The sequence below is a fragment of the Haliotis cracherodii genome, unplaced genomic scaffold (genome assembly GCF_022045235.1).
Source record: "Haliotis cracherodii isolate W230 unplaced genomic scaffold, xgHalCrac1.p SCAF_3, whole genome shotgun sequence".
Taxonomy (NCBI): Eukaryota; Metazoa; Mollusca; class Gastropoda; order Lepetellida; family Haliotidae; genus Haliotis; species Haliotis cracherodii.
The window spans coordinates 39753936-39769500 of NW_027266286.1; the positions used below are offsets into that span (position 1 = coordinate 39753936).

General features: G+C 42.8%; 2 protein-coding genes across 2 annotated transcripts; both read left to right on the forward strand.

Annotated features, from left to right (window-relative positions):
- The first annotated feature begins 2061 nt into the window (after nt 1-2061).
- On the forward strand, nt 2062-9056 carry LOC139474297 (meiosis-specific protein MEI4-like). The gene is given in 4 exon segments (XM_071257250.1): nt 2062-2161; nt 7217-7441; nt 7718-8160; nt 8667-9056. Coding segments are annotated over 4 exon segments (1158 nt in total).
- Nucleotides 9057-13018: 3962 nt separating this feature from the next.
- Nucleotides 13019-15107, forward strand: LOC139473554 (WSCD family member GA21586-like). Its single transcript, XM_071256204.1, has 3 exons — nt 13019-13364; nt 14012-14251; nt 14634-15107. Exons 1-3 carry the CDS (start codon nt 13019-13021, stop codon nt 14984-14986), a joined length of 939 nt encoding a protein of 312 aa, XP_071112305.1. The 3' UTR covers nt 14987-15107.
- Nucleotides 15108-15565: the final 458 nt, after the last annotated feature.

A 15565-nucleotide genomic window follows, 5' to 3' on the forward strand; every position in this document is an offset into this window, starting at 1 on the left:
TAAAAGAGGCGCATGAAGCATAATCACTCACTCACTCACTCACTCACTCACTCAAACATCGGCATAGATATGCCGAGTACCTTGCGACTTCATGTCTGTCGACACTAGACCTGGTCGAATTGGCAGTTGGTGTAGGTTAGTTCAGTTGTTCAACAGTACTTTAATTGTCTGCTAAAATTGTATGCAGCCTATATCTATCGAAAAGTTAATGACTATACCCTTGACAAGATAGACACAATTTTTATGGATAACAACTTCTTTAATACTGTAAAAAGCGACGTAACGGTATAAGGATCTATACCGAAAAGTCGCTTTTTACAGTATTAAAGAAGTTGTTATCCATAAAAATGGTGTCTATCTTGTCATCCGCCAACTTCTAAGTAATGCCTATCAAACAAGTTGACTATACCCTTATTGCTTCAGTATCATACAAGGCACTAATTACTTGACCTGAACTGAAAATGAGCACCAGACGAGAAGCACAACCCCCTTTTCAGTGTTAGAACATGTTTAAATATCTAAAGACTCTGTGATACAAACACAGCCACAAAGAGCGAGGGGCGATCCTTCTCGATCAGTAAGGCGTAGATGTACATTATAGTAAGTGAAGTGGTCGTGAAATACCCATTGTTCCGACACCAGTTTTGTAGCTGTTGCTACTACCACAGGTGTATAGATTCGTGTTTTCCATCGCAGATTCAGCTTGTAAACGCTAAAGTAGAAGACAGCAACACGGCGGGATAGAGCAAATGTCCCCTGAATTAGTTTACACTAAATTACAACTTGAAGATATCTAATGACCAGACCTTGATACTCGGATGAAAGCCGAAAGGTCGTGTGATTAACCGTCTTGTCCTTTGATGAACTGCCTTGTTTGCCTATTTATGATTGAGTTGTCATGCACTCTCATGAGCACCACCCACCAGCGGTGGGACACGTATCCTAAATCTCCTACTCTTAAAGTCAAAATGGCAACGTTGCAGATTTTAATACCTTAGGGCATGCTTGATCACAAATGCTTGAGCAAGATTGGATTTGAGAAACGGAAATAGCGTAAAACAGACGATGAAAAACGACAGTCAAAATCGTTCCCAAACGAAATAATTCCGCCGATTACCATGACGATCGGGCCGACGACCAGTGTGCCTGTCGAATAGATCACGTCTTTTTTGTCTGCTCATCCATTTGATTACTGTGTCCACACAACTTATGTAACAACACTGAAGATGCATGTATTGCGTGGAATAGGGCCGAGGGCAGCCGGTACTTTATTACCCAAACATGATGTTAGTAATAAAACGCTAGTTACGGATTGGTAATTGTTATTTAAAATTATTTTTTCACAATTTCAAAATCAGAGGTCGTTTCTCACATTCAACAATGTGTGAAATGTTGTAATATTTTTTGGACTAAGAGAAATAGCAGAAACAGTATTTATGTATAACGGCTTAGAATCACAAGTAGATAAACACTGCAAACAGCCAATGAAAACAGTTGTCAGCGCTATGCTGGAAGCTTTGGGCCACGCGCCCCAAATGATTTGTTTTCGAAGCCGATTACGGAGCGTGTGATTTCAGCACTTTCACTTTGACATTTAAATACTTTCTACGAATCTTACGAATTTTTCTCATTCGGAAATTGTCTAAATGTATCTGGAAAAACAAAATGGCCATAATTGTTTTCACTCTGCCTGCCCTTTAGGTTAACCGTAGCTAAGGTTGTTCTGTGAAAGATATATTTTTACATATTTTACGTATTTGTGTCTCACATAAGTATGTTAAATTATTAAGTCTTATAAGACTTCTATATGAATGAAACACAAAACGTGCAAGTATTGCCTAGGGTGTGTAACGGCACTGTTAGTAAGGGGTTACTGTGCTGAGCTCCCCGAACGGAGTAACCCCGCGAGGATGGTGAACTTTCGGGAAGGGAGACAACCAAAGGAATAGGTGAGTTATTCCCCTTGGGTAGAAACATGGTGGATTTTCATGCTCAAGCCATACATTTTCTATATTTCTTGCATTTTATAGTGATATTGGGTATGTATATGTAAACGCAAATATGACAGCGCGTTCCTGCATCCAAAGAGTGAAATGTCGCTACACAGAATCGGAAGGTACGACTAGGTCTAATGATGAGCTGTGTTAGAGTGATGGCTATGGTACGTTGTTCGATTTACCTCGTCCTGAGATTGAGCACTAGATGTATGTAACTGTCAATGCTTTGTCTAGACGTCTGTGCTGTATGGTTTGTTTAATATCATGAGTGAGGGAGTAGTCGCCAATGTAAACCTAAATTCCTCATGACCAAACGACAAGAATTCAAAGGCGTCGTCTGATCATACGTTTTCGGACGGCCATGTTTATCGCGATTACTCGCGCAATAACGAGGGGTGTGACATCACACAGACATTGTTTATACTCAGATGATGGCTTGTCTTTAAGAGAAAGTTGTCTTTTATAAGTGAAGGAGATGATTTACAGTTGTTCGTGTGATTATTTATAGAGAAAAATATGAATGTTGTTTAGCGTCCGAAACCCATAACACGAGGGAAAGTAATATAATGAAATAGAACGATTTGAGTCAGGGCCCCAAACCGTTGAATATCACTGAATGTCGTTACGTGTATACTATAATTTAAGTTTATCCAGATTTGCGATGCTAATGATTGTAACAGGAAGAGTATGGTGGCCGAGTGGGGACATCGCTTTCTCGCTCTATCGCTTTCTCGCGGTATACCAATATTCCCTCTTGGCCACTGTAGGGATCGCAAGAGTCATGTGTTTCTATACGATAAAAAGTATATACTTAAAACAACATTAATGAATTGTAAACCTGACCTCAGTGGGGGTGGCTTGGGTGGGTTTTATTCATAAAAGAGCTGACGTTTTCCAATCACATTTTCAAATTATACATGTGGAGGGACTGTTGAAATTTTCTCACTATCTACTCAAACATAATTTAACGGAACACCTTTAGAATACAGGGTCCCGTTCCTCAAAGCGATCTTAGCACTACGATGATCGTAAACCTATGTTAAAGTATGGGACTTACGATCACCTTAGTGCTAAGATCGCTTTGAGGAACGGGGCCATGTACCACAACTTCTCGTGGGGACTATCTCTGACGGGACACATGTCTCGAAGACAAACAACCAGTTTTTGTGAGAATCCGTGATCGTAAATTAGGGGATCCAAGGGCTAAGGATGGAGGCGGCGACATTTGGATGTGTTCAGCGCCAATATAATAGGTTCCCTCCCATAACGTAGACCTCGAAAATGCAGACCTCCCAAAAAGCAATTAAACTTAGCTCACTAATTAATTGGGCCCTGCCTCAATATAAACTAAAAAACTTCAAGGCCCTATAGGCGTATTCCTAATCAAAACAGATCTAACAAGTATTTGTCACAGAGTGACGAAATATCCCCCGCCTGTACACCATAGTACCAAATATGAAGACAATCCAGCGATTAGTTCTTGAGATATTGTGGCAACACCGTTTTCCAACTCCAAAAACAGATTTGCCTGCTGTGACCTTGAAAATGGGGTCAAGGTCACCAAATCTGACAGGTGTATGCGGTGTCTGTATATACACTATAGTTCCAAATATGAAGACAATCCAGCGATTAGTTCTTGAGATATCGCGGCAACACTGTTTTCTAACTCCAAAAGCAGATTTGCCTGCTGTGACCTTGAAAATGGGATCAAGGTGACCAAAACCGACTGGTGTCTGCGGAGTCTGTATATACACCATAGTTCCAAATATGAAGACAATCCAGTGTTTAGTTCTTGAGATATCGCGGCAACACCGTTTTCCAACTCTAAAAGCAGATTTGTCTGCTGTGACCTTGAAAATGGGATCAAGGTCACCAAAACCGACTGGTGTCTGCGGAGTCTGTATATACACCATAGTTCCAAATATGAAGACAATCCAGTGTTTAGTTCTTGAGATATCGCGGCAACACCGTTTTCCAACTCCAAAAGCAGATATGCCTGCTGTGACCTTGAAAATGGGGTCAAGGTCACCAAAACCGACTGGTGTCTGCGGAGTCTGTATATACACCATAGTTCCAAATATGAAGACATTCCAGAGATTAGTTCTTGAGATATTGCGGCAACACCGTTTTCCAACTCCAAAAGCAGATATGCCTGCTGTGACCTTGAAAATGGGGTCAAGGTCACCAAAACCGACTGGTGTCTGCGGAGTCTGTATATACACCATAGTTCCAAATATGAAGACAATCCAGTGTTTAGTTCTTGAGATATCGCGGCAACAAACAGGTGGGACGTACGGACGGACGTACGGACGGACGGACAGACGGACGTACGGACGGACGTACGGACGGTCGTGAATACTATATCCCCCGCTTCGCGCTTTCGCGCGGCGGGGGATAATTAAGCGCATCTAAAAACTAATTAATCTACCAATCCAAAATCCATTAAACATACAAACACCCACCTCACCCGACTCCCTTAGGTCCCTCTTCCACCCACCTCGGCATTTATTCCAAATTTAAAAATTCCAAAAATTCAATATAAGCAACCCCTAAAAGCCCCCTCTTGGGTTGCACACACCACTTTCACCCTTTTCGGAATACACTAAATGGTCTGGCCAGGCCCGTGTGCGAAATACGCTACAGTCGGAAAGCGCAAGTTAATCTTCTATATCAGTCAGTCAGTCAGATCTATTCGAGGGCCTATCCCCTACAGTAAACACATCAAAATTCGCGGATGATGGTGCCCTCTGGATCCGCACTAAAAGCATTAAAATGGCCCAAAATTTTACTCCAAAAATCTCTTAATAAAATACAACAATGGACTGACAAATGGGGCTTCTCCCTTAACTCAGAAAAAACAATTCTATATAAGCAACCCCTAAAGCCCCCTCTTGGGTTGCACACACCACTTTCGCCCCTTTCGGAAACATTAAATGGCCAGGCCGGGCCCGTGTGCGAAATACGCATCAGTCGGAAAGCGCACGTTAAATCTCCAAAGTAAGTAAGTAAGTAAGCTTCAACCTCGGCCAATTAAGCTATGGCCAGACTTACGAAAGTTGAGTATGTCTTGTCCCAGAAAGGTGCCCCACAAGTTCTCCTAGACGGCTACACATATGCTAAGTACAGGACGAAGAATGAAAATGTGTCCTGGAGGTGTGTGAACAGATCTTGCAGTGGCAAGTGCACCACAGTCAGAGACTGTCAGCACCGCCAACCAGGAAGGTTGTCTACAGAGAGAAAGATGATAAACAAGTGAAAATGACTGATAATCATAAATGACAATGAAATAACATTTGAATAAAAAATTGTGAAATCTACCCAGCTTTCTTTCTTGTTACATGGGTGATACCATTTTACTTAATCAAGGGTACAGGGTACTTATTACTGATGCAACCAGCCATAACGAGTGTTGTTTTAACGGGTCTGCGTTTTGGCAGGTCTACGTTTTGGGAAGATACCATATAATATACCTAATAAACTGTATTCTTGTGCATAATAATAAAAATCAATGAACCGAAAAATAAAAATAATATATGTATATTAGTTTACCATTTTAGCCACTTGAATTACGAAAAAAAAACGAAGTAAAAATTATATTGAAAATATAAGTGCTTTCATAAACTAGCCCTTGCAATAAAATGCGCCGCCGCAGTAAACAAATATTCAAAACGCTCAACATCGCTGGGCGTATTTAATGATAATGCGTATACAGATGATAGATCACTGGGAGGAGCTTATGTACACTCGATGACGTTTCGCCGGCGTTAATGGCAACAAAATACATACTACAAATTCCGTTATAGGGTATTGTCACGTGTTTGAAAAGTTTGTAGTACTCTATTCTAAAGATAGACAAAAAACAAACATTTCCAGGATTTGAACACACAACTATAAAACCTGCAAACCCGAAAACAAATCTGGAAACATAATATTTATCAAATTGAACAGTCAAATCAAATGTTATCAAATAACACCGCTTATTAGCGCTGAGTAGTGTACTTCCTTAAAAACAACACTTTCAAGATTTACAGGACAACTATTCAAAAGAGGTTAAAGAACACTCGATTCTTTCATATGACTCTGGTTAGTCATGAGAGAAAGCTATATTTCCCATAATGCCATACATTGAAACGGTTTTCAGTGATCCATTCCTATAATTCTCACCGCTATTTTGCCTCTTATAATTAGATTTGTTCAACATCTCGTAGTAAATAAATATGTTACATGTACATACATAATGCTATCTCGTTTAGTTTGTATGTTTAGTTTGACAAATAATTGCCAGTATTATCAGCCACTATTTGTTTGGTTTGCAATGTCCAAAGAATTATTTTGTCGGTCAACAGATTTGGAGTTGAAGCCGAATATGTGCTCGTCCGATTTCGGGATGGCAACTATATTTATAAAGATGCATGTACATTATGCAGACAAAAGTTATATATGTACAAAGTTATGTTTCCCTTACAGGTCGATCAGATTTGTCTCTCTACCTTCAGTCCCATATACGACTTTTGAGAGCGTCATTGACCATCATTCCTTGCACAATAGAAATGCGTTGTAATTATTATTTAAAAACAACTCGTTTCTTATAATTTCTTTCGATCAAACTGTCTTCGGGAATTACATTTAATGCTATAGTGCTTGTAAAATAGAGTTTAACTTTCCCACCAGGGGAGACTAGATATCCGATAATAACATCGGCTCAAGAAGGAATATACATATTTATGTAATACTTCTTTATCTATTAAACTGTATGGTTAACACTTGTACGTTCTGATGTGAGTTGTGTAGTTATCTACCACATATATACACAGACAATGAGTCAGACACACACACACATACACACACATACATAATTTTGACAAAGATTTAGATTTGCACATGACAAGTTCATCATAAATCAAATGTCAAAAGAAATATTTACGGACAAAAGTATGACACATTGTAACATAATATTCCACTCAAAACAATATTGCTTTACAGCGATCAAGGGAGCGAGGGAGCAAAAAGGATGTCCCCTCTCGGCCACCACAGTAGAGGGGTTATAACGAGCTTTCTTGTTTCTATGGAGTGCCTGTGAACTCACTGGGCATTGTGACCACCAATGTGAGCCGTATCGCTGAGATCGTTTTGTGAATAGGGTCCAGTTCTTCCCCGGAATACTCGTGAAGTAGGCCTACATAATATGTCTATTATATTAGGTTACTGTCATATTTCAGATCTCAGCCTTGTAAAGCAGATTAAACTCGCTGTGGCACTAGCTGTTATCCGGTCTAGGCCTCCTTCAAGAACTGCCAAGGAACAAACAGAGTATCTGTCATCCTTGTTCATGACCTCACAACACAAGTGGCAGGAGAGATGGGAGAATGCCCAAGAGGAAATTTTAAATTTAAAACAACAATTGCTGATGTCACACTCTGGGTCGCTGTCTTCAGAAATTACAGGTACACATGGATAATATTTTGCAGAACTATTCCAAATTTTGAGATAGGTGCTGATCTTATTCAACATAATCGTTAGATTTCCTCATCTTCGACTCTCTCTATCCACATTATTAGGGCATAATTCTTGTTTGTTAGTGTACATTGATACATATGAATTATGATATAATTTAATTATTACATCATTCAAAATGTAATTTCTCAATGACAATATTGTTAGACAGGGTAAAGCTTTGTCTACAGGGAGTGCTCAACATGTTGTTTTCATATAAATGGCAGGGGAGGAGAGCATGTTTGACAGCCAGTCGCTCTTCCCAACCCCTCCTTCCTCATCAGAGGCCAGTGACAGAGATCCTTCCATGCTAGTCCAGAGAGGAACTCTCGGTACAGACATGGCATTCCTGAAGAGCATCATCAACCTTGACAGATCTAGCGCTAGAGAGGAGAAGGTGACCCATTATTCACACGACTGCGACTTGACTGTATCCAGGAGCGACGTTACATGGGATACTGTGGATCACAGCCTGAGGTGTGTGGGGGAGATGTTGTGTGACCCCGCCAGACTCCTCACGACATCTTTCCTTCCGCAAGCATTGACCAGCGTGGTCAGTGTACTGGAACAGGAATCTGCTGACGGCAAACTGCAACACTGTCGCCGGACACTCCTTAATGTACTCTCTAGCATTATACAGAGAGTTTTAGCTACTGACAGAATCCGCCAGGTAAGCAAAAGGAAACGTGCACACACACTTCAGCTGCTAGAATGGATTTCAATATATCAGTGGCAGTTTGTTGTTTAACGCCGCACTCATTCCAGCTATATGACGGCGGTCTGTAAATAATCGAGTCTGGACGAACAATCCAGTGATTGACATCATGAGTATCGATCTATACAATTGGGATACGATGACATGCATCAACCAAGTCAGCAAGCCTGACCGCCCGATCCCGTTAGTTGCCTCTTACGGCAATCATGGGTTTCAGAAGACCTATTCTACCCTGGATCTTCTGTGGCAGTGGTTTAGTGTGTGCTAAAACTCCCAGTTATGCTGAAAAGAATGTTGTAAACTATGTACGACCAATCATATTTTTAAATGGTGTAACATGTAAGGCTGTTTGCCTAGTGACTTTATCTAGCATGACTAGGAAGAATACCACAATATTCTGTCAAGTCCTATGTTGGTATGGATGTATTGGTCTCTCAAAAATTGATGACTGTCATTTCCAGAGTGGTGAAATTTCCAGGCTGCTTCAGCTACTGCCCTGCTTTTACCAGACCAAGTCCCTGGCTCTGCTACAGGAGGTTCTGTATATGTTCTGCCACCACATTGAACAATTCGCATGTCATCTCAGACAGGCACACTGTGCTACAGTAGACTTCTGCCCAATTATGGCTGAAAACGTGTATGATATCATCGTTGTCATGGAGACGTGTGCACACAACTCAGTGTTACAGACTACCAGGGCAGGACACATTGTGTGTGGCCAGGTACAGGAGCGCCTGGAGCGATGTCTGTTGCATCTGACTCGGAAATACCCTCTCTTGGCCCATGCCATCTGGCGGGTGACCAACTCGCTGGAGCTTTGTGTGACCAAAACTTCATATGGACTTGTGTAGATTACTGGGTTGATGGCAGTGTCGGTGTACAAGAACTTGTCAAAACAGGGATGATATATTCGACTGAGCGCAGCTAAATGGTTAAAAGGAATGACAGTATCATCTGATTGGCAGTTTGAACAATGTTAAAACGTCAAAACGTTAGGAAGTGGATACACAGTACATCCAATGTGCGTAGGATCCTGGACAGTAAACGCATGGGAAGTGGATACACAGTACATCCAAAGTGCATAGGATCCTGGACAGTAAACGCGTGGGAAGTGGATACACAGTACATCCAAAGTGCGTAGGATCCTGGACAGTAAACGCGTGGGAAGTGGATACACAGTACATCCAAAGTGCGTAGGATCCTGGACAGTAAACCCGTGGGAAGTGGATACACAGTACATCCAAAGGACGTAGGGTACTGACAGTCAAAGCCTGGGAAAGTGGATATTTAGTACATCCAAAGGGCGTAGGGTACAGACAGTCAAAGCCTGGGAAAGTGGATATTTAGTACATCCAAAGGGCGTAGGATCCTGGACAGTAAACGCGTGGGAAGTGGATACACAGTACATCCAAAGGACGTAGGGTACTGACAGTCAAAGCCTGGTAAAGTGGATATTTAGTACATCCAAAGGACGTAGGGTACTGACAGTCAAAGCGTGGGAAAGTGGATATTTAGTACATCCAAAGGGCGTAGGATCCTGGACAGTAAACGCGTGGGAAGTGGATACACAGTACATCCAAAGGACGTAGGGTACTGACAGTCAAAGCCTGGTAAAGTGGATACACAGTACATCCAAAGGACGTAGGGTACTGACAGTCAAAGCCTGGTAAAGTGGATATTTAGTACATCCAAAGGGCGTAGGGTACTGACAGCCAAAGCCTGGGAAAGTGGATACACAGTACATCCAAAGGACGTAGGGTACTCACAATCAAAGCGTGGGAAAGTGGATATTTAGTACATCCAAAGGACGTAGGGTACTGACAGTCAAAGCCTGGGAAAGTGGATACACAGTACATCCAAAGGACGTAGGGTACTGACAGTCAAAGCGTGGGAAAGTGGATACACAGTACATCCAAAGGACGTAGGGTACTGACAGTCAAAGCCTGGGAAAGTGGATACACAGTACATCCAAAGGACGTAGGGTACTGACAGTCAAAGCGTGGGAAAGTGGATACACAGTACATCCAAAGGGCGTAGGGTACTGACAGTCAAAGCCTTGGAAAGTGGATACACAGTACATCCAAAGGGCGTAGGGTACTGACGGTCAAAGCCTGGGAAAGTGGATACACAGTACATCCAAAGGACGTAGGGTACTGACAGTCAAAGCGTGGGAAAGTGGATACACAGTACATCCAAAGGACGTAGGGTACTGACAGTCAAAGCCTGGGAAAGTGGATACACAGTACATCCAAAGGACGTAGGGTACTGACAGTCAAAGCCTGGGAAAGTGGATATTTAGTACATCCAAAGGACGTACGGTACTGACAGTCAAAGCCTGGGAAAGTGGATACACAGTACATCCAAAGGACGTAGGGAACTGACAGTCAAAGCCTGGGAAAGTGGATATTTAGTACATCAAAAGGGCGTATGATCCTGGACAGTCAAAGCGTGGGAAAGTGGATGCACAGTACATCCAAAGGACGTAGGGTACTGACAGCCAAAGCCTTGGAAAGTGGATACACAGTACATCCAAAGGCCGTAGGGTACTGACAGTCAAAGCGTGGTCAAGTGGATATTTAGTACATCCAAAGGACATAGGGCACTGACAGTCAAAGCGTGGGAAAGTGGATACACAGTACATCCAAAGGACGTAGGGTACTGACAGTCAAAGCCTGGGAAAGTGGATACACAGTACATCCAAAGGACGTAGGGCACTGACAGTCAAAGCCTGGGAAAGTGGATACACAGTACATCCAAAGGACGTAGGGTACTGACAGTCAAAGCCTGGTAAAGTGGATATTTAGTACATCCAAAGGACGTAGGGTACTGACAGTCAAAGCGTGGTAAAGTGGATATTTAGTACATCCAAAGGACGTAGGGTACTGACAGTCAAAACCTGGGAAAGTGGATACACAGTACATCCAAAGGACGTAGGGTACTGACAGTCAAAGCCTGGGAAAGTGGATACACAGTACATCCAAAGGGCGTAGGGTACTGACAGTCAAAGCCTTGGAAAGTGGATATTTAGTACATCCAAAGGACGTAGGGTACTGACAGTCAAAGCGTGGGAAAGTGGATATTTAGTACATCCAAAGGGCGTAGGATCCTGGACAGTAAAAGCGTGGGAAGTGGATACACAGTACATCCAAAGGACGTAGGGTCCTGACAGTCAAAGCCTGGAAAAGTGGATATTTAGTACATCCAAAGGACGTAGGGTACTGACAGTCAAAGCGTGGGAAAGTGGATACACAGTACATCCAAAGGGCGTAGGGTACTGACAGTCAAAGCCAGGGAAAGTGGATATTTAGTACATCCAAAGGGCGTAGGATCCTGGACAGTAAAAGCCTGTGAAAGTGGATACTTAGTACATCCAAAGGACGTCGGGTACTGACAGCCAAAGCCTGGGAAAAGGGATATTTAGTACATCCAAAGGGCGTAGGGTACTGACAGCCAAAGCCTTGGAAAGTGGATACACAGTACATCCAAAGGGCGTAGGGTACTGACAGGCAAAGCCTGGGAAAGTGGATATTTAGTACATCCAAAGGACGTACGGTACTGACAGTCAAAGCCTGGGAAAGTGGACATATAACACATCCAAAGGGCGTAGGGTACTGACAGTTAATGCCTGGGAAAGTGGATACACAGTACATCCAAAGGGCGTAGGGTACTGACAGTCAAAGCGTGAGAAAGTGGATATTTAGTACATCCAAAGGGCGTAGGGTACTGACAGTCAAAGCGTGGGAAAGTGGATACACAGTACATCCAAAGGACGTAGGGTACTGACAGCCAAAGCCTGGGAAAAGGGAAATTTAGTACATCCAAAGGGCGTAGGGTACTGACAGCCAAAGCCTTGGAAAGTGGATACACAGTACATCCAAAGGGCGTAGGGTACTGACAGGCAAAGCCTGGGAAAGTGGATATTTAGTACATCCAAAGGACGTACGGTACTGACAGTCAAAGCCTGGGAAAGTGGACATATAACACATCCAAAGGGCGTAGGGTACTGACAGTTAATGCCTGGGAAAGTGGATACACAGTACATCCAAAGGGCGTAGGGTACTGACAGTCAAAGCGTGAGAAAGTGGATATTTAGTACATCCAAAGGGCGTAGGGTACTGACAGTTAAAGCATAGGAAAGTGGATACACAGTACATCCAAAGGGCGTAGGGTACTGACAGTCAAACGTGGGAAAGGACCTGCCAAACAGTATATTATACGCACTTATCGGAAGTACTTGTCAATCACTACATATGTTTCACGTCTTCTAACATATTTACGTTTTACACGCCACCGGAAACATAACCGGCAATTATACGTCTTGTGGCCACGCCTACTAAACATTTACATAATCATATAAAATGCGCTCAAAAAGATGATCTTGACATGCAGATAACGCCACGCCATATAATCGAAAATACAATTCAAAGCCACGTCAAACCAAACTCAATCACCACTGTAACAGCTGGTGTACGTTAATTTAATCTACAAGAAAAACATTTTATTCGGATGTATATTAGAATTCTATGACCACCACCACTATATTCTCTACATTATAATTTTACACAAGGATTTGTAGAACGCATTACTGTGGAGATTCGATTTTTGGGCAACAGCTTCACACTTCTGCCAAGCTGACTATGTACATAATACATTAAACACGACTGGGGATCTGGGGACACTTGATACCTGCTGGGTAATTGATTCTCCCTGGAGTATCACTGACAGCGGTTGTCTTTTTTGGTTATGTAGTGTCAGTTTACATATTGTGTTGGGTAAAAGCTGACATGTTTTGCTATTCTTCAAATGTTAAGCGATGAGAATAACTTGTCGAAAATGTTTTCTCATCGTTCTGTTAAGTTTCTTGTCAATACTGATGTATTTACGGTCTAGTACTAGAAGTAGCTATAATATTTACCGACCTCGGTTAGCTGAACATAGGGCGCACAAGTGGTTGAGTGAACATCATGAAAACCACCAAGCAGCTCGCGCCAACCCGACAAACTCCATACAAAGAAAGGACACTTTTGACAACACACACAACTCTTCCGACTGCAGAACAGGCATCCGATTTTCCGATGTACCCCTTTCTCTGACGGCACTAGCAAGTTTTCCCGGGACAGGCAATACCTGGGTAAGGCACCTCATCGAGCGAATGACAGGTGAGAATTGTTGATGTCGGAGAAAATGATACTTTATTATGGTAAGAACGTTCCTAGTTGATGTATGTCCATGAGAATTGTCAGCTGGAATATTCCTAGTTGATGCATGTCAGTTGGAACATTTCTAGCTGATGCATGTCAGCTGGAACATTCCTAGTTGATGCATGTCAGCTGGAACATTCCTAGTTGATGCATGTCAGCTGGAACATTCCTTGTTGATGCATGTCAGCTGGAATATTCCTAGTTGATGCATGTCAGTTGGAAAATTTCTAGCTGATGCATGTCAGCTGGAATATTCCTAGTTGATGCATGTCAGCTGGAACATTCCTAGTTGATGCATGTCAGCTGGAACATTCTTAGTTGATGCATGTCAGCTAGAACATTCCAAGTTGATGCATGTCAGCTGGTGCATTTCTAGTTGATGTTTTTTTCGTACGTCAAAATGATTTGTAAACACCATAAGGAGGAAGGGGGAAAACGCGCGCCACCCCGCTGCGCCCCCACTCTAGATCGCGTACGGAGAGAAGAACAGACAACTCCTTGATGAGGAAATATCCGGTGCGATGATAATCTGAACCTTGAAATTTGATGAACAGTGATTGCGAAAGGCATCAATTGACCTTCCCTTTTCTTCTCTCTGGTACAAGGGCTTGCAACAGGCTCCGTCCATCATGACAGATCCTTGCTGGATGTGTTCTGCGGAGAAGAGCGAGCTGACCATTCCGTTGTGGCTATCAAGACACACCTGAGATATCCCGACAACACCTTTACACCTGACAAGGTGCTGCTGATCATCAGAAACCCATACCACGCCATTGTCGCCAACTTCAACAGGGTATTCTCGGGACAACACACAGGCACTGCACCTATACAGGCCTGGCAGAAATGTGAGCCCATGATTCAATGTATAACGCATATGTGGGCCGTCATGTTGGCTCCTAATATGATCGATAAGAAAAGTGCCAACGAGAGTCTATATCACGGACGGCTGTTGCATTATTAATTTGGGCCACATTGCTAATAGACTGGAATAATGGGATGGTCATGAACTAGGTGTTCATGGTTGCACACTATGTGAAGTTTACTACTTTGGTTATCCATTCTATTTGATTCTTGAAGCAAAACGCATTTAAAAGTAATAGCTAAATCAAATGTTAGGATATTTTTTGGTGGCTGTTATCAAATCAGAAGCTTCTTGATGTGATCTAACTAAAATAAAACATCAAGTTTAGTTGTAGCTCAACAAGTGTATTTGATATTTCTTTTAAGATTGGGATTCTGAAAGCAGCCGTTTCCGACGTGCCTGGCTTCCGTTCTACAGGTCGTGGTTGCAGGCGGACCACGTGATGCCGATAGTCTACGAGAATATCCAGGCTAACCTGGAGAAAGAGCTGGCTCGTATTCTGTCGTTTCTTGGCGTGGTCGGAGATGTCAGGCGTGCTGTTGTTGACCCAGAAGGAAGCTTCCACAGGCAACCTATTAAGTTTGCGTCGTCACTCCAGCAGTATACAGTATCTCAGAGGCGGCGTGTCAACAGAATCATTGACCACACCCAAATCATTTTCTCGAAAACATTCTCATACGAAAGCTATAGTTACAATATGACGGAGTGGAAATTATGAAAGATGTCAATTTTATCCTGAATTGGAAAATATTCGATTGTGTATAGTCAATTAGAAGTTTCAGTTCACAATAACAACCTCTGATTGAAACAGATGAGCTTCGCCTTCGGTTTCAACTAGAATTTAGGGTCGTCAAATCTACAACATGTATGTGCAACATTCGGGAGACTATACAAAGATTCTCTGGTGACATGTAACCCTTGTACTCCCTGGTGACATGTACCCCTTGTACTCCCTGGTGACATGTACCCCATGTACTCCCTGGTGACATGTACCCCTTGTACTCCCTGGTGACATGTACCCCATGTACTCCCTGGTGACATGTACCCCTTGTACTCCCTGGTGACATGTACCCCTTGTACTCCCTGGTGACATGTACCCCATGTACTCCCTGGTGACATGTACCCCTTGTACTCCCTGGTGACATGTACCCCTTGTACTCCCTGGTGACATGTACCCCATGTACTCCCTGGTGACATGTACCCCATGTACTCCCTGGTGACATGTACCCCATGTACTCCCTGGTGACATGTACCCCTTGTACTCCCTGGTGACATGTACCCCTTGTACTCCCTGGTG

Excerpts from the sequence above, each read along its gene's own strand:
- LOC139473554 (XM_071256204.1), top strand. The coding sequence starts at position 13,019 with ATGAGAATAACTTGTCGAAAATGTTTTCTCATCGTTCTGTTAAGTTTC. Across the intron at positions 13,365-14,011 it reads CCTCATCGAGCGAATGACAG|GGCTTGCAACAGGCTCCGTC; the intron begins GTGAGAATTGTT and ends CTCTGGTACAAG. Across the intron at positions 14,252-14,633 it reads TATACAGGCCTGGCAGAAAT|ATTGGGATTCTGAAAGCAGC; the intron begins GTGAGCCCATGA and ends ATTTCTTTTAAG.